A 24,222-nucleotide genomic window follows, 5' to 3' on the forward strand; every position below is an offset into this window, starting at 1 on the left:
CTTCGTAAATTCGGTTTTGTTGAAAATTAAAATTGATGACCCGTAAGATACTATTTGTTACTACTGCAAGAGAGCTATACGAATTTATTTTAATTTTAATTTTTAATTTTTTTATTATTATCTAGTTTACAAATAAATAACTAGTCTCGTTGAGAATAAAAAAAAAATATATTCTCAACTCGTGTTTGGATAATTTACGTCGGATTTAAATTTTATTCAAATGTATCGCATTATACACTGGTTGTCCATTTTATTACCCCACCTAAGGTTTTTGAAATGAAATGCAAATGGGTTCTGATGTGTCTCTTGAATAAAATAAAAACTATATACTTACGTTTTATATATTAATCCATGTAATGTTTTTTAAAATAAAATTTTACAGTAAAATCTGTTAAAAAATAAAAATAAAAATTACTCTATAAACGCAAAACATTCGTTACTTAGGTACTCAAACAATTTTTTAGTGCCTTCTTTTATGTATCGATTTTTTACGAGTGCAAATATCTAACTCTTTTTCCTACCTATTTCTCATCCACCCACTTACGTTATCTATATCTCTCCGCTCCTATGTCCATCTGTGTATGGTAGGCATCTGAAGCGAAAGACTTTGCCTTCATATAGTTGATGATCAAGTGAACACCCCATCAATTCGAAACGGTGACGTATGGACAATTTGGGTGCGGATTAGAGTCAATGAATTATAAGACAACAATTCGTATTATTTACTTTTTATTGTGCGAAACAGTAACTGTTTTTTGTACGTGTTTATTCTGATACGCTCACATATTATCTCATATTTAAATTACGATAAGACTGGCATCTACTCTCATTAATTTGTTTACATGACATAAAAAAAAAAATATATGTGAATTTCCATTCTTGCATTATTTAGCTAAGGTTTTTCTATTTAGGATAAAAAAAGATTTTTCATTGAATTAACATAGAATTTCGTAATCTATTATTATTAATATAAAACAAAACATGATTTTTGATTCTAAAAAAATCAAGACTTGTCACTGCCCACTTTAGTCCCCTCCTTCTCTTCCCAATCCACAGATCCTTGACCTTCTTTTGGCAAACACCCTAAGTGCATGTTGGTCTACGGCCCGACTAATAACGCATGTGATAAATATTCTGTGTACCTTTAAGTATGTGAATAGTGCTATGATAGTGATGTATAGTGTTATTTGCTCGCTAGTGTACAGATTGAGAAGAACCGGGTACGTGTCGGTACCCGGTAGACTAAAATCTCAGCGAGTGGTTACATACTTAACATTTTGTTTAAATGTTTGACTTCAAAGGTATAAATTGAATTACTAGGAATATATTAATTATTGAAAAAGTCCCTGATAATAAAATATTAAAAGTTGTGTTATTTTTCACACTTCTGAAAAGTATGGAATACCGTCGACAAGTTAAAATATATAAAAACAAAAATCACACGCACCAGTTAAATAAGGAATATTTAAAAGTACGTACAAATTTAAATGCCTGGTACACCACAAGCGAATGTCTTCACGAATGCGTATGGCAGACCATCCGGTATTTTCAGAATCATAAGGCAACGTTATTTCAAGAATTCGGGGACCATGGATATAATATGGAGAAAAGTCACTTCACCTTCAGCCGCCATGATTAATTGCAAACAAAAATAACGAAAACACGCGACGGCACGACATATAACAGAGATGAACTGATTTTAGCCACGTTGATCTGCGACCAAAAACCGACAGTTAACAAACAGATCTCCACAAAATGCATGGCTGATGGGAAACTCTACACGCAAACCAGAAGATTATAGAGTCTAATATAGGATATAGACCAACGAATCGTCCGTCTGTAGCCAGCATAAGAGTAGGACAGTATTCTTATTGCATTTTCAATGACTCCGCGTTTTATTAAATCTGGATAAAACTAGTATTATATCTAGACGTCCTTCTTTCAATGTCATTTTCCGGTTATTCCTTTTGTAGGTATCCGGGCTGCAGCCTGGATTAAAGAAGCTATAATCTGGACGTGATCCTTGATAAATAACATTTGATAAGTTATTTTTAAAGTATCTTTTGCTTCGGAAAGTGTAATCAAGATTATGCCTTCCGACTCACCGTATTCATAATGAAAATTGTGAATACATATTGTGAATACTCACCATATTCTTGATGAAAATTGACCTCATGCAGTTAAAACCATCATTCTTCTAGATTACCGTCGCGCTGTACGCTATGTGCTTAAAATCAATGAAAACACAACCAGTTTCGTTACGTTTAGCAAAATAAAAATTAGGAATAACTCTGTATTTTATAGAATATACCCAGTATTCGAAGAAAAATCCTTTATCAACCCAAACAATACCATTGTTTGAGATAACCCGTGTCAAATTAAGTAGACAGCAGACACCGATAAAACATACTAGTCATTACAGATAAAAAACAATTGCGTGCACATTAAAAAAATAGTACATAGAGACAATCTTAACACAACCAAATGGTGCATAGGTCACCGCATCATATCTTCGCAACGCAATGCCATACATCGTTGCAACGAATGTTGGTAGGCATTTTACGTCCAAATTGGATCCACATTATTTACGGCATTCACTTACTTGATCGCGAATGCTACCTACCACCTTTCTCCACCAGTCCCTTGACTCATCACAGTTGCTACTGCTAATTTAATTTCCTTTAAGTTTATTGGGTATAAACTGAGGTTAGTTCGATCATTTTAGATGCTCGGAGGAATCTTATGTTGGTATGAATTCCTGCTTTATTATATTGTCGTCCTTTGATGATATAAGTTGAACCTATTTATCTGAAGAAATTCAATTAAAATCATGACAAGTGGCAAACATTTTACATAATCATGTAAATATGTATGTCTCTGATTTCCGCGTTATATAATATTTATTGTACATTTCAAAGCGTTTCATTGGTATGATATTATTATTTATTTAATGCTTCAAACAGTGATGTATTACGATGATACATCACAATTATGTGAAAAAAATGTTTTTGAGTTATCTGTCAGATTATTATTTTTTTAGTTATAAAACTTTACTTACAATATTAATTCAGTCTATGTACTTACATATTTCTCCTCGTTAAAATGATTACACTCGTCACGTGCTTATAGCGATAAGAAAGATGGTACTTAACTATTTTTTGCTTTAAAACCTGTTATTTCCTCAATAACCTTCCTACCTTGCTACCTTCCTGGTAGCAGAATAATCCTTTTGTTTTATTTACATAAGTGAATATATACTTATGATTATGGAACATATCCCAGATATCCGGAACCTAAAACAAACTCTTTCCCTTTCGTCGACGAAAAAATATTCAAAACCGGAAATGAAATTTTTGCAAACCTGAAAATGAATTTTGAAAATGTCATTTTCTTTTCTTTTTTGACAGGATCCCAGCAATGTAATAATCTTACGGGTCTATTCTACAAAAGTGATATTACACGACTTCGATCTGTCATTGCCCCGTCAATATTCGCATTTTTTTATAAAGTTATCGCGTGTGTTTATGTGAGAGTAAAGCTATATTTTTGTGTCAAAAATTGGCCAGGATTTTCTTTACAAATCGGAATGATTTGCATTCATAACAAAAATCAACTGTCAAAATGACGTTTATACGGACGAAAGTAAAGAGAACGTGGAGGAATTATCAAAATGTTATCGTTAGTAATTTTAATAAACATGACGAAACGCGTTTGTATCTTATATCGTTGCGAGTAAAAATTTAATAGCAAAATTATGATTTTAAAGGATGAGGGGGCGTTAAAATGTATTTTTTTTACAGAAATGCTGAATAGCACCTTTAGTCTATGTATATATGTATAAGTATACATAATTTGATTTTAAAAATTATTTTCCAACGATTTCGTTTGTTTTTTTCTGCTTCAATAAAATTTAATATATTAACACAATTCATTTCAAAACTTTGTTCACTCGAGGGCCCTATATGATTGACTAAAAATTAAATTAAATTAAAATTAAATTAAATTAAATTATAACAAAAGTGACTAAAAATAACATTTTTAAAATAACTACGTAGGCTAGACTATCTCAAATAACTACGTCAGAGTATCTCTGGTGTATAACTATGCCTAGTGTAAACGCAACAGGTTTTTATAAGGAAAATCCTACAATACAACCTTGAGACTGGTTTTAACTCGATATTGTACACTATACAATCCTCTGACAGTTTGTTATCCTTACCTTCAAATATAAATCAAGGATTTTTATTGCAATTTTTTTTCCATATATTTTTTTAAACGGTAAGAAAATAGTCCAGTAGTGCTTAAAAACTACATGACTATTTACTAGCAGTTCTATTAAAATACATTTTTTAAACACATTAAAAATGAACAATAGTGGGATCAATAGAACTTTTGAGTTGTATTTGTAAAATATAACATTTGAAAGAAAATTAAATAATAATTAAAACTTTTTAAAACGATAAATTTATTTTTTCTTGAATGTTTTTTGCAGATCTTTTGTGCCATATTTTATAAAACTAGAACTTTGTTTTTAACCACTTTTATTTTGGTTCTTTTTTCAACAGATGGACATGTACATGTCCATCCCTGAAGATGCAAGGTTCTTGTCGAAACCGATTGGAGAAAAGTACCAAAATAAAAGTGAATACATTTTATCTACCCATATTATTCCCACACAGTGGAGAAAGGGCTCATTGGTACAATAATCGATGTGAAAGTGCACTAAGTTGAAATATTTACAAACATTGAAGTTGATGATTATTAGCACATCTTGGTGGAATGCCATTGTTATTACATATTATAATCAATGCATTACACTGGAATTTTGGCAAGAAGTTTCAATACATAATGTGGGTACAATCAACCTACAGGTACATATGTGTTATTACAATTATGTATAAACTTATTTGCCAAAAAATAGAAATAATAGACTTATGATTGCGGCTCAATAGAAAAAGTATTATATGGCATTGATTGATATTTCGAAACATGAATCATTTTAACAATCAATTCATTGAATTATGGTTAATTTTAAAATATTCAACCTCAAACTACTAAAAATAATATCATTTGCAGAAACGACCCTACAGTTCACTTTGCAATATGTAAGATGTAAGCATCTGTGTTTTAAAAATATACATGTATGTTATCATTACTGTATTTAGGGTTGATAAAATATATCATTAAACGGGATACAGAATGTATATGTAGTGTGTTTTAATATACATAAGCCTGTTATCATTACCGTAATTTGGGGTTTATAAAATGTTTAATTTTACTGAATAGAGTATCTTGAAATTAATAATTCAGTATTATTTTTTATGCATCCGTAAATCATTTTTTTGTTATCGGATTAAAATCAGTTCGTTACTAGAATTATTTATGATATTACAAGTATACTTAGTAGATTAAATAGATGTGAAAAAATACGTCATGTGTTGTTAAAAAAAGGTTCAATATAATGTAATAATTATGACGTTCTCACAAGATAGAGAGACTTATCTTTTTTTACGACCTTGTCCAGCAACAAGAAGCATAATTGTAATTATTCGATATCATAATGATAGTTTTATAATTATCGCTGTGCTGAAATAATCTAAGAATCATAATCATTTCGCGTTATGATTTATTTATCTACAATATAAAGCAATAATCTCATTTAATTTAAATTTATTTTTTATTCAATCATAAAACTTAGTGGTAAGGCTATTTTATTTATTTTAAATACACTATATTCCGACACTTTAAGACACGAAAGCTAATAGTTTGACCCAATTAAGCGGGTGCCCCCAATTGACGAAAGCAAGTGTAAAATAAAAGAACTTATTTCTTTTGGGTATAAATATTGTTTTTACGAATCAAATATTTTACGAAAAATCTGAAATTACTAACAAGTTAAATGAACAAAATAAAATAATTTAAAATATGTCATTTTTGGAATAAATACACTTATGGCTATGTGGGTAAATAGCTTTAAATTCAACTGTTAAAAAATTGTTAATGCCGTCAAAATTCACTGGTTTCACACTTTGAACAACAGTTTTTTCAGCCTATTTAAATTTTGAAAACAAATAACTATCGCATTAAACACGTTTGGCAATTCAAATGTAAATGTTATTTAGATGAACGTTAAGGTAGTTTACCCCGGTAGTAGATTGATTATTTCCTTTACCTAATCGGGAACTGATCTCTTGACAATTTTAGCACAGAAGGGTCAGAAGTACGTCAGTACTGAGGGAAGTGCATTGCAATATGACCCTGCTGGTAATGACATACATAGCGATCACCTTCACATTACAAAGTACATTGCCCGTATTCACAATTGCCTTTAAAATTTGACCTTTTAACAAAAAATCATCCAGTTAAAATCATATTCTGTAGTAACTGACGCTTAGTATCAGTGTGTAGAAAACCCAAAGCAAACCTAAGTGCGTCGTTAAAGCCCAGTATTCGTTGAGTCGCAACTTAATTTTCTATATATACACATACAGGTAACATTTCACGTAATTTATTTTTTTTTCTTAAAATACCGTTTTTACATTGAAAAAATAAGTTTGTCTTCGAAAAAGTTATATGGTTTTTCAAAGTAGAGAGTTATTGAAAGGTAAGAAGTTAAATAAATATTATTCCATATATTTTCTAAAAAATAAAAAATAAATCCAATATACATTCTTTAAAAAAATGGGACGTGAACTTTCCGGTGAATGCGACCTTTCCGGTGGTCTCCGATGGAATGAATTCTGTGTTCGCAAATATGTTTGAACACGGAATTTAAAACTTACGACGTATTGTATAATGTTACTACTCTGAATAAGAGTTTGTTATGTCATCTCATAATTTTAGTATTTTATCACTTTAAGTACCTACTTACCTACCCAATGTAATTTTTAATAAAATAAAATCTGATTTGTCTTCCGAAACCAGATATTTTGTCGGGCTCAAGTGTCATCTGTCCCCACTAAATAGGTAGATACTCGGAAATATGGAATACCGCATTTTGTGAATATTTATAACTTTTATGGACAAAATACAGTAAACCCGCTTTATAACGCTGAGATAGGTACCGCACTATCGGAGGGGTCGTTATAGGGAAGTTACTACTACTACTACTACTACTAATACCAGCACGCCGTTTTGCCGCAGGGTTAGGCAGAAAGGATGGAACGCCACACTCTTCTGTCCTGACATACACTCCTCGCCTCCTTCACATCCATACATCTAGTCATACATGCCCTCCGATTACGCAGACTTTTAACACCACGAGATTTTAGATAGGGAAGTTAATGTTTCAAAATTGTATTTCAATTTTAAATGACTCTTTTCAGTTATTCAACTAGTTAAAATGTAAAAATAAAATTTAAAACATTGACTCCTTTTAAAATTCCCTAAGAAAAAGCTATGTCAACGTTGTAGGGGGGTAGTCTAAATCACTACAGTAGTAGTGATTTAGATTTTTTTAAACACAATTTTCTATGATTATACAGAACTACCTACCTTTTAATCGAATTTAAAAATATGTTTTCTTAGAATGTAGATAAGTACTTGATAAGCTTTAATTAAAAAATGCAGCATTACGCGAGCCATTAAAATATTTATTATACTTAAAAAAATAGGTGATTAATACTACTTTAAAAAAATCATTCATGTAGGTCATCGCGAACTTTTTATATTATTTGTAAAGGTCAAATATTTATATTTTACGATAAAAAAGTCATTTCTATTAACCTGCATGCACATATTACGTGACTTATAAATAAATTAATAAATACCGATTTTATAACTAACTAACCATCACCCTGCTTCCCGCTTTCCGCAGGGGTAGGCAGAGAGAATCGAACGCCACACCACTCTGTCTTTACAAACATTCTTCGCCTCTTCCACAATCATCCATCATACTCATACATACCCGACGATTATTACGACTCCTGACCCGGCCGCTTTCAAGTATTCGATATACTTGATTGTGCCAAGTTTTCCTCGGTCTTTCTCTGCTCCTTTTTCCAACTACATTCGCCTCATAAATTTGTTTAACCGTTCTTTCCTCACTCATACGTTCCACATGTCCAAACCATCTCAACACACCTTTCTTTTCTTTTTTTCCTTCCTTTTTTTCCGATTTTATATGTTTGCTTATTCCGTTTTTAAAACAACTAATTTTTAATAAGCCGTAAAGGAAATATTATACAATTGATAATTGTGCTACTGTGTACATCAATAAACGTTACAATTATGACACATTCATTTTTTTACTGGAAGCATGGATGCCAATTCTCTTCCATGTATCATTTGACTTATTTAGATTACATTTCGCCCACTCCTTTCAAGAACGTCATAAATCAAAAAACTTAATTTTTCAGGAGAACGTTTTTAAAGTTTAAAAATATAATACAATGTGTTAAAAATAAATATCAAGACACTTATTTAACTTTTTCATATGCAACAGATCTTTTTAGGTAAAACCTGAAGGTTTTTTGTACATTCAAAAAATATTTAGTATATTTTAAAAAATTATTTAATAATACCTTTTCTTCAAAATGCAAAAACAACACTTTCTGCCCTGTAGCGGATAAATATAAAGTTAAAAATATGCCTCTTTTGCTGGGATATAGTACATTTTCTGGGCATTCCGAAAACATGCACAACTAAAAATTGACGATTTTTGATTTATGACGTTCTTGAAAGGAGTGAGCGATTTATTTAAAATGTTCTCTGTAAGACATTTAAAATAATTTTTGTTTAAGATTTATTTCCTTTTTCAGTCTTTTTGTACCTGTGATTTTATTGTTTTTGCCAGCATTATTTTGAAAAAATGTATATTTCGTATATACCTACACGTATGGAAAAGTTATGTTTACATTTTTATCAAATTTATCTTATAGTTTTTTTATTATTTTGAATATTTTCTGTGCCCAAATTTTTATTTACGAATTTGCTTCACTTAAATGTTATTCATAATAAAAATTTCACCGATATTTGTGAAGAAAGTGAGTAAAATAGTTCTTTGGTTCATTTCATGAAGGTTTCTGCTAAATTATGAATTTCACCCGTAAGAAATTTTACTCGAAAAATGCAGTTGATATTTTCAATTGAAGCATATATACAGCATTACGAATTTGTTGTGTGCTAAAAATCACGGGTAAAATTTGAACGTAACGCATTGTATAGCGCGAGCATTTAAACCAGCCAATGACAGGTCGTAAGCCCAGTGAATGCCCAGACTTCCATTATCATATTCGCATTTTAATATAATTCTCCATCCATGTTGACATCAATAAAAATATTTTTTTAAATTATTTTAATTAATATTTTTTTCGTTTGCAATCCTATTTTAGGCAGGCTACCAAATTGATGGGTGCGATATCGCAACTTAGAGTTTGGGGTTTGGAGTTTTGTTATATTTGATGGTCAGAAAATCTTAATTATCATAATCAGTCTAATGTCAATTTATAATTAAGCGTTAATGAATAATTATACTAGCCGTGAAGCTAGAAAACGGTGGGGAGAAATAAAATGTATTTTACATATATTGGCCATTAAATTAGTCATACGCAATCTGTGCCACCGACGAATATATTACTTATTTATCAAGTCACGATAAATATATGGGTGTCGTTACCAAACTGTATTATTTCTAACAGCTCTATGTGACACAATGGAGATTTTCTTCTACGGAAAGGTATTTCGTTACCTGTTCATTTCGGATCCTTATCTAAAATGGTCGCGACGCAAAAACACTAAAAGGTCTATTACATAAAAGGGATTTTCAATTAATTTAACTAAACGAAAAACTGTCAAAAACGCAACACTGTCATGTTTCTCGTCTTCAATCTATTATTGTGCCGCCAATTTTCGCAATTTATGTTTAGGTATATTTAATGTTTTTTTTTTCTTCATCTATCATTAGTCAGGACTCGAAGAAAGAAAAAATATCAATTGTTTGCACTAATAACAAAAACTATATGCCAAAGTGACGTGTTTTGAGTGAAAGAAAGCATAAAAAGTGTGCTAGAAATATATCGTAGCGGTTATGAAATTTCCAACGACAATAAGTGGAAATTTGGATATGCAGTAAAACCTCGATATAACGGACCTCTATTTAACAAACTTCAGATATAAAGGACAAAAGATCCGCTCAATGAATATTGTATGCATTTTAGTAATATTAGAGAGAGTTGACAATAAAAAAAAAAAATTTATGTTCAAAAGTTCCAACAAAACTTGATTCCTTTTTCAAAGCAGAAAATTACCGAAAGCAAGTGCGTCGATATCAAACAGTAAATTCACTTCACGGCGAGTGTCTGAAGATAATAAATAGGATTTTGTTTTTTATTTGTGTCAAAAAGTGTTCCTATTTTAAAAATAAGTATTTTTATTTATTTTAAATTTATTTTCATACAACGGACTTTCGGCTTTACCGGACACCCCCTCCTCCAAGTAGTCCGATATATCGAGGTTTTACTGCAGTCCCTAATTTATGTACTTTCACTTTACATTTCTTGATTCAAGAATTTTGTCCTTTGATATTTGCTTCTTGTTAATAGCGCAAATAATTTAACACTATTTTAATAGCGCAAATTATACACAATGTTCGATTTTTAGAAAATATTAGATGAAAAAATAAAGTTTTTCACTCTAAAAATGTAAATCCCAAACACACGCAATATTTCTTTACTCGTATGTTTGTTGAAAATTGTGAAAATTGATAGCTCAATGAGAGATCGAAGATCTGACACAACAAGGTTGCGTTTTTTAAACTATTTTTCGTTTTGTCAAAAATAATCGTTAATCACTCTCATAGAAAAGTCCTATATGTCAGGTAATCTACGAATCGATATTGAATAATATTGATCACAGGAACGCTTTACCTGTCTGGATGCGTATTCTAATCGCCATTTCTTTTTACTAGATTGATTGAAATATAATGGCTCGTGTGTTGGATGTCGACAATTTAAAAAAACAATGGACAACACCGAGGTCAACCACGGTTGAGGTCAACTCTATGACACCGTATACCTAACCGCGACACTCAGTCACGTACACGTAGTCACTATTACGTCACGTGGCGGATTGCTCCAAATTCCAAAAGTTTACGGAAAAAAATAGAATATCCAAAACGTGATTGCCCGTTTATATAATATAGGTAAATAAGCGAACTCAATGCTTCCTGATATCTCTTCAATGTGATGACAATTTTAATTACATTTTAACCTTTTCTACACTGGATGGTGCATAGGGCACCGCATCAAATCGTCATGCTTTTAACTTGATCGCTATTTGCATGAAGGGAGGGTGATCAGTCCTATGCTCTACGTTCCTGGTTCGATTTAATTCGAGAACATTCGTATTTTATTGTTGTAGGTCACTCACTCACAAAAGAGCAGTGATTTTTGTTGTATTACTAATATATATAAAAAATTGAAAACAATCGGTACCATCCTTATTGAACTCTGTAAGAAATAAAGAAGATTAAAGGATTAAACTATTCCCGTCGTCCAGTGTGACGTCATTAAATGTTTTTCGCCCCTTGCCACAGAGTTTATGCTCCCTGTTGACTTAGGAACCGAGGAATCGATGGCAGTAGAACTGTTTTTAATGGCATTTCTACAAACTTAGAAAAATGTTTTTACATATGCGTAATGATGCAATATGTTGCCGACTTACTGAAGCGCTGTATTTTCATAGGCGAAATTATCAAATGAAAATATTTATATTTAGGCTTTTTTTATTTTATAATGGTCCCGTATAAAATGAGAGAGGTTTGAGAAGCATCGTTCCTTACTCACTTACTGGCCAGGGCAGCAGATCACCACATAATTTATTGTAAATATGATTTACATTCCAGTTCAAGGGCGTCTATATTAAACACAGCTGCTGTGCTGCTAGAAGTTCTAAATCAATATTTGAGATCGCATTTGTTTTGTTTACAGCTCAAAGCTATTGTGCAGTCCTTTTCAGCCTCGCTATCTACTGATTTTTCGTATTGTATAGTTTGACACTTCAATTCTGCGATGCTCCTAAAGTCGTCATAAATTAATGACACTATCTTATCTTGTCCTTTGTGTTTCAATCTCTGCCTAGTTTCTGCAGTCAGCTCACTAGATTCAACCTTAAAATAAACTAAATAAGTTCCAGGTTTTTGTTATCATATTTGAGTATATGTTAAGAGAATTTAAGGACAATACTCGTACTTCGCATAATATTGTGCTGTTTTAGGACGGTCTTACAACTATTCTTCGATCATGATTGGAAACTACTCTTCGCTAAACAGTTTGTTGGATCTAATTAAATAACTAACCATCACGCGGCTTCTACACAGGGGTAGGCAGAGAAAATAGAACGCTACACCACTCTGTCTTTGCAAACATTCTTCGCCTCTTCCATATTCGTGCATCTTTATATTTCAATTTCAAATTTTTTGTAGGTAGGCCTGTTATTAACTAAAAAAAAGTGAACACATTAATGAAAGGTGATCAGCCTTCCGGCTTAGGTCCAGGGTAATATTGGATAAATATTAGAGTGAAAAATCACTTATGTTTATTTGACCCCCCCCTGGGAATCGAACCCAGGACTTCCAGTACGGCAGCCGATCGTGCTGACCATTTCACTACGGAGGCGGTCACGAAATGAAGATTAAGAAATATAAAATATAGATGATCAAACTAAAATTTATTTCCATGATTATGAAATAGAAGGATACTTACCCAACTGGCGCTTATGTTAAGATACGATGGCAGCCATTCCTTAATGTATGCACACCATGGCCCGATGACTTCTGCTATTTACCCTATTTCTTCCTTGCCTTGTGCTACTTCACCATTCGACTAATTATGTTTTTTCAGTGTTTAGTATTCAGTGTTCCCGAAAAAAGTTTGACCTTATAACAAAGAGTACATAAAAAAGAACCCCACCCCCTGTATCTTATCCTTCATTAGAAACAGTACATCAGCAACAGTACAGTTATTCTTCAAGAAACTTGATTAGAATTATCACAAACGATTACTGGCAGACCTACCTCAACATTGAATCAAAATTGTTAGTCTCCGCTCATCTTCTGTTACTCTTGTCTCCTATCATCAAACCGTGGAAGGAAATTAAAACGCCAGTTAAACGAAGTGAGACAACTCCATTTTTTGTTCAAATCCGAGTCTAAAATTTAAGTTTTTTTTTGTTTTTATTTATTTGGTTTTTTTTCCAACTTCCGAGTTTTTCAACTGTCGCTCTATACTTCATGTGCTTTAAAAGCAATATAAACGCAGTCCAATTCGTTATGTTTAGCAAAATTTCCAACCATAAGTAGAAATTTGCGTTAAAACTATATTTCATGCACTTCCTCTATATTTACATTCATTGAAGAAACGTCTGTTTTTTGTTTGTTTGTTTAATATACATTGTCATTGCGCCATTGATATCTGACACCTTTTTCAATACTATTTTTTTAATAACGGAATAAACTGTTGAAAACGTACGTCATCGTTTTTTTTTGTTGTTGACAATTTTGACAAAATATGTATAATTTTATCCTTTTTGATATAAAAAAAAACATATATTCATTTTCTAACAATTTATTTTCGCAATTTCTGGTCAGGTCTCGCACTTCTTTGACATGTTCAGAGTGTAAAACGATATTTTTCCCTCCACATTTTTCACATTTATTTCCTTTCTCATTTCGCAGCAATATTCTTAGTTATTTTACTTGCGATACTATATCCCTTCTTCTTCTTCTTGGTGTAGTCCATGTGGCCTGTTTTTAAGAGGGATAAGCCTCTTGCGATGTCGATCCCCAGGTATCGATCCATCTCTTTGGTGGTCTGCCTGGGAGTCGTCTACAATGGGGTTGGCCGATGTGAGGGAGTCTGGATGGTTCCATTCTCCTCACATGCGCATACCATTGTCTGCTTCGTTGCCTTCCCCCCTAACGACATCTTCGATCTCGCATATTACCCTAATCCTAAGGTTTCTTATTCTATAAAATAATACTGTATCCCATAAAAAAATATTTCTCTCCACAATATTTAATATGTATTACAATAATAATGATAATAAATAAACAATTATTCCAAAATATTCTTATTACTCCAAATACTTATACAGATATATATGTAACTTGTTTTATTTTTTTGTAATTTAAAATAAGAAAATATAATTGATTACTTTTGAAAGTCCAATGTTATACAATGTTTTTTTTTAAATGCTGTATAAAAATACGGGCTTAAATTTATCATTGTATTTAGTAGCTTTGTTTAAATACGCAAATAATAATAAATAATAATGGTAAATAAACATTAATCACAAAATACATTCTTCCTCGCAGAACAATGTTCAAAAGAATCAATTATCCAATATGATATTGTAAACTTGATTACGTAAATATTTTTTCTTTTGATCTTTGATCATTATTTTAATACAATAATATTTCCAACTCTGTACTCGAGCCTAATGATAAATGCTGTAGAGCAGGGGCTCCCAACCTTTTTGTACTCTAGAGTACTAAAATATCGGTAGGGTGGCGAGTACCACCTATGTATTTTTAATTGCCGCTAGACAGGTTGCGACAAGTACTGTCAACAAAGGAACCACTCATACATAAAAAAACTAACCAACTAACTAACCATCAGGCCGGTTCCCCGCAGGGGTAGGCAGAGATAATAGAACGCCACACCACTCTGTCTTTGCAAACATTCTTCGCCTCTTCCACGTTCATGCATCTCCTCATACATACCCGCCGATTGTTACGACTCCTAACCTGACCACTTGCAAGTATTTGGCATACCCGATCGTGCCATGTTTTTCTCGGTCTACATACGAGCGCTTTTAATAAACCTAGGGAAAAAAATATTATTCTAACAAATAAATCAAAATAATTCACATGTTTAATTAATGTAAAAAATTCTATCGAATAGTGGCAGGCGCATACGAATCGTTCCGCGGGCGCCATGGTGCCCGCGGACACGGGGTTGGGAACCTCTGCTGTAGAATAATGTGATGTGTGGTGCCTATAAATGTTGAATGTATCAAGAAATACCATTATATATTTTTATCGAATATTCGTCCTTCCATTTTGAAAGTTAACATAAACTCTAATAAAATAAAGATTTGTCATGCGTGATCTTAAATCTTAAATCAACCAATAGAAAAACAAATACACCATAGGTAATTATTCATTTTAACTGGATGAGGGTAGGAAGCGGGGGGTGAGGACAAGTTCAGTCTGTTTTTTTAGTTTGTAATTTATTTTGCAAGATCGAGTTTTAAAGCCGATTATGAAACACGCGTAAATGTGGCGAAAAAATTGCACATAAAATAGTCACAGTTTCGTAAATTGTTATTATTCAGCATTCTGAGAATAACTTAATATTGACTTTTCGTATTCTTAAAATGAAAAAAGATTGTATTTTTTCCTCATACGGTGCAATACGAACGCGATTCCGGTTGAATGGCGGAGTATTGATGACCGATTGATTGGTTCGTAACGATTCGTTTTTTTTTCACTTGCGGAAAAAAGTTTCATTTAATAATGTTTTTTATTAATTATTATATCATATTAAGTTTTCTAGAGTTCAACTACACATCAAAAAATGTTATAATTGACTTTTGAATAATTTGTTGACAGATATTTTGTGTTTTTTTTTTTTTATGATCCTATGATTTTCATAATTCATATGTATATTTTGGTTATAATATGTTTAGGCATGGTCCGCGTTGAGCCAAAATAATAGCTTAATATTCTGACCTTAGTACAATAAAAATGCCAGCCTACGAGAGACCATAAGTCCTGTAAATACCCAGACTTCCAAAGTTCTTCATCAATGTTGAGACGTCAAAATATGTTGGTTAAAATCTTTGTTGGTCAGTATAGTTGAGGCGCTGTTTAGAGCTGCCCAAGACAGGGACACATACTCTCGGGTCATAGTCAGGAGGACCTGACAGGACATATGAAGAAGAACATTTAAATCATTTACAAATGTTATATTATATATACAGAATATACAAACAACAACAGAGAAAATAATTAAGTACGTAAAATATCCAGAAAGAAACCATATAACATAACAAACATATCCCTCACTCCTTTCATCAACGTCATATATCAAAAACCAAGGCCTACTAGAGCCTCTAGTCGCCCTTGTCAAAAACCATCAATTTTCAGTTGTGCATGTTTTCGGAATGCCCAGAAAATGTACTATTTCCCAGCAAAAGCGGCATATTTTTAACATAATATTTACCCGCTACAGGGCAGAAAGTTTTGTTTTTGCATTTTAAAGAAAAGGTATTGTTTAATTATTTTTTCAAATAAACTATTTTTTCAAATAAATAAATAAAACATTCAGGTTTTACCTAAAAAAATCTGATGCACAGTAAAAAGTTTAATAAGTGGCTTGATATTTATTTTTAATACATTTAATTATATTTTTTAACTTTAAAAACAATCTCCTGAAAAATTAAGTTTTTTTTTTATATATGACGTTGTTGAAAGGAGTGAGCGATATGTATATTCATTAAAAAAAAACAATATGATCGTACAACATCCAACTCAAAAGCGAAAAAGTTTAATAAAAGTGGTTGTAATACTAGTGGAAATATCTCCTAAATCTTCAATTTTCAGTGAGCAGGCACTTGTCACACTAGTCGAAAGTTACTGATGTTATTTGCTGATGCGTTTAAATGCATACTACAATATATGTTTACGTTTGGATTTTATGATTAAGTATATAAAATAAAAGCCATTTTGCAAGAATTTCTACATAATATGTGTAATATAAATTACTACTCTTAGTTACTCGCAGTTACCAAAGTATTTCATGTAATTTTTTTATGTAAATAAATTCTCTTTATACAAGTAGCTGGTTGCTTTGAAACCTTTTCATCTTTATGATACATGTTTGAGTTATTATTTAAAAAAAATAGTTTATTTTAAATAATAACTCAAACTTGCATAAATTTAAAATATAATTTTAGAATTTTGCATTAGTCGGAAATCATCTTTGAACTTTTTTTCCAGAAATTAATCACAAAAATGGAGTCAACAGATCAGGAATTGCCTCCTGTAGAAGAAGAAGGGTTTCTCTTGAGTCCGTCCTTGCTGGATTGGGTTCTCATAGCAGCGCTGATGGCTGGAGCCTGGTGGTACTTCTTCATGAGGAAGCCAGAGAAGAAGGAAGAAGTCCTGGGCACTAAATATTCCATACAGTGAGTACTTTTAAATGACATTTGTCGGTTTATTCTGTACTGTTGGGTAAAGTGACTACGTTTCCTTTTTTGTCGGGATCGTCACAATCACGACCGTCGGGTAGGCGCGGGGGCGCGCAGGGGGTAGCCGCCAACGCTCGTGACGTCGTATGACGATAATCCAATGGCTAGACATGTAAAATGTTATCTTTTTTAATCAGATAATTATAAATGGAAACATAATATTCATTCGCTTAAAGTTACATTAATTAGTAACATATATTAAACATATCTAAAAGGTTATTCCCCATTTTTTAAAAGACCATGTTAGGAAGTAAGCGTGTTGCAGGCGTAGACTATACTAGTAGTTTTCGAGACGAACGTCTCCGGCCTCACGGCAGATTCTCGGTCTTTTTTCCAGTTTGCAGAAACTCCTTTCATATCTCACGCTTTTCTTTCTAAATCATGTTCTTTTTCTTCTTCTTACCCTTATTCGTTCCTAATGGTGCATTGAACACAGAATGAAGGTGATCAGTCATGCTTCGGGTATAGCTCCAGGGTGATAAATAAATAAACAATTAACATTTTGACCATGCTAGAGATTCATCTCGGAACTCGGAACCTTCAGCACAGTAGCCAAACTCGTTAACCACTATACTACGGATGGGGACAATATTCGTATAAAATTTATCATATCTTGATGATTTTATCATGAAATAAGGAAAAATCGAATCAAAATTACAATAAACTCGAATTTACTGAAAGTTGAAGTCACAGCTTGAATTAAGAAAAATGTATTTACATAGTTTAAGATAAGTTATTCATTTATCTAAGCTTAAAATCAGTTGCGTGAAAATATGTTATTTTACCCTGTAAATCGTGGGGTCAATGTAAACAACCCAACGTTTTGAGAATACGACACATAATATCCTTTTGTTGGAATTACAATACCGTCGAGTGCAAGGGTCTCGAAATAATGGCTGTGATGTATTTTGCTTCTAAAGGGCAGCCATTGTAGAAGTGTAACATACTCGAGTATTTTTTAGAATCTCGTTCTCATCTTATTTTACATGACAAAACACTGTTGTGTGACAAGAGGCCAGAGCGTATCCGGATTGATACCTATTTCAATCAGCTTTTGTAATCGATTGTTATATATGTGCATTTATTATGTTCGTCGTTTGACATGTTAATTTTAATTCAACAACAATGAAGCAAATCAGATAACGGATTTTTTCTTCTGGTTTTTTATTATATTTTCTTGAAAAGAATTAATTTTTACCGTTCAAATATGATAAATCATAAATAGCAAATCTTTATTTCTTACAGTGAAGATTTTATTGCTATGTAGATAGAAAACCACACAATCTTATGCGAATATGTACTATAACGTTAATTGTCTGTATGATTTCCGAAAAAAGGATGATTTACGAACTAAAAGATGATTTTGTACTATGCATGCAGTCGTGCATTTGTAAATAATATAAAGTATTTTATATAATAATAATATGTATCAACGGATCTCCCTTGATACATCTTATTATTATTTGAATTCATATGAATAATCTTTTTTATACGAAGGAAATATGAAAGTCTGACCATTGGCTCGCTGAATCGTCACATTATAGGTACACTGTGTTTACAGTGAGCTTTAGCTCATCACTTTGCCCATTATTGAACATCTATATTGCCTCGATTCTAAAAAGTTGTATATATGCAATATTGAAGCAATTGCATTCATTCTCATTTGGAATTGACAGATGAAACTGCCATCTGTTGAGACTTTTGTGAAGTATTAACTCTATTTAACTTTTTAAAGTAACTTTGTACTTCGACTTACTTTATCTATATTTTATCAAATATATTTCATTCCTTCATCAAAAATATGGAGTGCAGGATCACCCTTCCTTTACAGCATCGAAACGATGCCCTATGCACCATTTTGGTGCGGATAGGGTCTAAGAAATAATATTTTTTAATAACTTTTTCTTAGCTTTGTAATCTTAATACAAAACTTTATCATTGCCATATATTATTATACAATATATCGAGAGTTTTGTTTTGAATCAAATTTATCCGAAAGTACCTGAAAAATCCTTTTCACCTAATTTCAACCATACATTTGGATTCAATTATACAACACAGCAAATTGAAAAATACTTTATTTTGGCTTTGACATAAAAATAAATAATTTTGGTAAATTTGGAATCCATGGGTAGTGTTACTGGATCTGCACAGGTTAAACATTTATTTTCATTAGTTGATTCGTCACTTTGTGGAAATCTATCCATTTTTAATTTTAGTTTTGATTGGTAAATATACATACAACTATTTATTAAAATGTATTGTGACACGTGTTTAGATGCATTCCGCATCACATTGATGCGGAATGATAATCACGATGATGCGAAATGCATCGAAACACGTGTCACAATTTTAAGAAATAGTGGAATTTAACAAGTAAAACTTAAATTTAAAATCAATATTTATTGTTATTCATTTTCTTTTCGATTTATTTATCGAAATTCATATTTGTTCATTTTCTTTTTCACCAGACCGGCAAGTCTAACAGCAACCACCTCAGATACGTCGTTCATCAAGAAACTCAAATCTTCGGGCAGGAGTCTGGTCGTATTCTACGGCTCCCAGACGGGCACAGGAGAGGAGTTCGCGGGAAGGTTGGCCAAAGAAGGAATTCGCTACAAATTGAAGGGCATGGTGGCAGATCCTGAAGAGTGTGACATGGTAAACAAGGACGTATGACTTACGTAGATTATATGCGGCAAAGTTGATCGAGAACCTACGTACTATTTTACGATGCGTACGACTGTCGTACAACTGTGCTGAAATTTCTTGTGTTGCAATCGAAAGAAAGTGGAAATCTTACTTGGCAGCTATTGCATTATAATAACGACGCAGAGTGAGGGCTATCTAGTTGTAACAGAACCAGTCAAAAAATAATTTTAGGGTGTATTCCGTATAGGCCCCACCACGGCGTGACGGTCATGTACCATGTAATAGGTACTGTTTTATGTTGCACGATATTATTTGTCGTTCGTGAAAGCCCTTTAGTAATTTTTTCAGCTATTTTAATGTACTGCACCACTCTTATATAATTTCCAGTATTAAAACTTTGAAGTGTAACAAAAACTGCATATCAAAATCATGTACTAGAATTAGAGTTCACGTTAACTGTCAAAATATAGTGTTACGACGTTAATTCTTGTTTTCTAATAGTGATATTATATACTTAATTCCATTTATTTACCCCTTTTTTGATACCTGAGCAATATTCGATAAAAAATACAATTTTATTTTCTCGTTTCATCGAAACTGTGATAGATTTCAGTTGACATTACAATGACATGACGTGGTGAAAAATTTCGTTACGCCAAAAATTACTCGTTAAGCCTGTTTTGAGAATCGGGCTGTATTATCTTGTAATCAAAATACGTCACGTCTCACATCTTATGATGCGTGTCGTGACGTTATTTTAATTATTTGTTGAAGCTTCCATATTTTGTTTGTTTTTGCTACTGCAAATAAATTAATATTTGTTTTTTTTTTAGTTAATATTCTTCTTGCCATATGTTTTGTTATATGAAGTAATCAGAATACTGAATGTTTACTTTTTATTTATTAGATATCGTCGTCTAGCAATTAATAATGGCATAGCGACAAGCGCTAAGTATTGTTAAATTTTTACAAGCAACAACTGCTGGCAGCGCGTTTTAATTTTTATTTATTTTATCTCCAATTCATGGTGACGTTCCATTTGTTTTGTGTATATAATACTAATGTAGATAGATAAAAATCATTCTCACATGTGACATGTAATAGGTACTGTTCATAATAAATAAGTACATATTTTCTAACCAAGGTTCTATCGCAGGTAGGTACTCATAAATAAAACTTAACAATTTTACTATCTGAAAATGAAGTTATGACGTCTACTTACTTAAGTACCTACATATGTATATCATATTTTATTTTCCGGTGAGGTACGAGTACAATTACTTTCATGAATACAAGTGAATGCAAAATGAGAATTGATTTCGATTTTGCCGATTAATATTTAAAAAGCTTTTTTTCTTATTCAAAAGTATCGAGTTCCGTAACATGATAATGACTGAATGACTAACTCATATAAAACGTTTTTTTATGAAATCAAATTTGTACAATATCCATGCGTTACTTCTTACCAAATTCAAGAATAACGAAAAAGTTACATAAAAAAATATTTAGCCGTTGGTTTTCATACTATCTAGATATTTTTCTGACTTGAATAAATTTCTGTCTTTACAATGTGGCCCAAAAACACTACAAAACAGAGTATTATATTAATCTTAGTATTACAAAACGTCACAAATCAAATACTTATAATTTTTAATATAGATAAAAAAATTCTTTCCAAATGAAAATAAGGAAATACTTGTTCGGTCATGTATGTACGTGGGAGTGAACTGTCAATATTCTAACAAAGTTGCGGGAGTAGGCAAGGGTGATTATATATTTTTACCAATCTTCAAGCTTAAACCAGCCAATACCGGGTCGTAAGCCTTGTGAATGACTTGATTTACATATTCCCGTTGTATATCTCATGTCTTGATCAGAGGTTAAATCCACTCTTTGACTCAATCAAATAAATAAAATTTGCTAACAACTTTAAGTTTTATTTTCGCAGGAAGAGCTGACCAAGTTGAAAGAGATCCCCAACTCCTTGGCGGTGTTTTGTTTGGCTACTTATGGTGAGGGTGACCCTACTGATAATGCTATGGAGTTTTACGACTGGATCAAGAACGGAGATGATGACCTCACGGGACTCAATTACGCGGTAAGTCCCAAATTCATTATCATTCGTCCGAAAACACACAACACCTAATCTGTTATGAATGTAGTTACACGTGTTGTTCCTCTTCTATTTACGTACTTGACCTTCAGTTTAGTTTCCCAATGAAATCGTGTTAAGAAACAGGAAGCTATATATAGCTCTACGTCATCGCAAATTATAGCAATTTATTGAACTCCTTTGCGTGATAGGGATGTACCAATTATCAACGCGACAAGAGTATAAAATGTGCAATATCTAGCCTTGAAAATCTTTGGTACAAACACTCAATTACCCACGTTTCAGGTAATATAGCTCTACTGATTGGTATAGCAATACACATTTTGTTGTTATTTTTTTAAAAATAATATATACGTAACTTTGTTTTGATATACAGGGAAGACGAAGACACCACAAATTGGATAAATTTTGTTTGCTACCAAATATAAAATAAGTACTTAACTTCAGCAAGCAGGCAGAACTTAGGAACAAAACTTTTTTTTTTTAAATTTAAATTTCACTCGGTAAATACATACTATTATATCTTTAAATCTATTTTGACGCGTGTTTCGATGTCACAGTAGATTTAGAGAAACAATGGTATTTACAAAGTGTAATTGAAATCAATAATGGATAGATATTACCAAAACGTGACTATCAATTAATGAAAATACAATAAATTAATCATAATTTTTTTTTTCAAATGTTTCAATCCTTTATTTCCGTAGCTTTTGACTATTTAAATTGGATTCATATCGTACAGTTAGAGGTTCGGAAAGGTTAAGAGTGATAATATCCAAACACAGTCGATAAGACGTGATATTACCGACCCATCCTGAATAAAATGGCGCGTATTTTTTTTAACATACAACTTATCAATATGCAAAAGATGTGATACCATCTCCAGAAAACAAAGGGATCAGATAAAATTCCATTTGTCTTTCAGTGACGATATAATGAAAATTACGTAAATGAACCAATGAAATTCAATAAAATTTGAGATTTAAAGTTGGTTGTGGTCAAGCTTCAGATGATATTGAAACAATGTTTGTAGTTCGCCACGAACTACAAACCGGTAAAAAGTATCGAATTTGAATTTGACAAGGAGCTGCTTTAATGGACTAAGTTTATTCAAATGCGGTTTTAAATAATCCATTTCAAATTTTTCAAACATTTCCTTCTTCAAGGTTAGGTTATATTCTAAGTTTAAAAAAAATTAAAATAGAAATTCTTAATTTTCTTCGATCATTAGACTAAAAACAACTATGCATTCGCGATATTGATAGTTTTGTTTGTGTTGTGATTATTTATTTTATCACATGTGCTAATTATACAGATAATTATTATTTGATTAAAATGAATTGCGTCACAAACCCGTGTGCTACCATTGTTTCTAGAATATATTGAAAGGTTAAGGCGACAGAGGAAAACTTAAAGTTTACATAAATACATTCTTTAAAACCCTAAGGACGTGGTAAAAGAAAATCTACTCTGCTTATAGAAAATAAAGCCTCTTTTTTCCCATTTCGTTTAATACATAATTAATATGTTGAGGAGCGGAATCTTAGATACCAGTATGAAAAAAAATGTATTAAATGTTTGGCTTTGTTTCAAATATGATTACAAGGCAAAATATTCATAATTTACCGGAATTATCTTTAGGTTGGTACTGGTTCAGAAATCAGTTTTCTAATGTTGCTAGCAATGGCGAATGGCACGGGCTGCCAGCTGACGGGTTTTAAATGTTATTTAGAAAAATAAGTTAGTAATGGCTTATGTATAAAATATCTAAATAATTTTGACAAGTAGTGTCAAAATATTATAATATCTCAAATTGAATGGGTAAAATGACGTTTGTTTCATACAATCCTAGCTGTATCTCATATATTAGGTTAGGATGTGTCAGTGATCTTGAACTTTGGTCTTATGAACTTTTGAAAATCATGTTTTATTTTCAAACATTTATTTTTTAATACGTGACTGTGAGCACTGTTAAAAAACTCAAATACGACATGACGTCCATACTACGCAGAAGATTCGCCCGAGCACTCTCTACACTCACAACATTGCGTCATCACAAATCCACACTGACATTGGCAGAAGGCGAGGTAAGAAAAATAATGGTTACCAACTGTCGTCCGTTAGTAGTGTTACGTTTTTGTTTTACGTGCGTAACAATAAATTATTATTGCATAATATTGCGAAATATTTCAAACGCTATATTATTG

The 24,222-nt window shown here is 31.9% G+C and overlaps 1 protein-coding gene across 1 annotated transcript in view; it reads left to right on the forward strand.

Annotated features, from left to right (window-relative positions):
• Cpr (Cytochrome P450 reductase) overlaps window positions 1–24,222 on the forward strand; it is a 35,540-nt gene that overhangs the window by 1,122 nt on the left and 10,196 nt on the right. Inside the window, exons 2-4 of the mRNA XM_088275063.1 lie at window positions 17,000–17,187; window positions 19,722–19,911; window positions 21,851–22,000. Coding sequence (XP_088131189.1) covers window positions 17,015–17,187; window positions 19,722–19,911; window positions 21,851–22,000 — 513 coding nt within the window. The 5' untranslated portion in view covers window positions 17,000–17,014. The remainder of the gene's footprint in view (window positions 1–16,999; window positions 17,188–19,721; window positions 19,912–21,850; window positions 22,001–24,222) is intronic.

The sequence above is a fragment of the Brachycentrus maculatus genome, unplaced genomic scaffold (assembly GCF_059751285.1).
Source record: "Brachycentrus maculatus isolate JH-2025_06_01 unplaced genomic scaffold, ASM5975128v1 h1tg000778l, whole genome shotgun sequence".
In the NCBI taxonomy this organism is placed as follows: domain Eukaryota; kingdom Metazoa; phylum Arthropoda; class Insecta; order Trichoptera; family Brachycentridae; genus Brachycentrus; species Brachycentrus maculatus.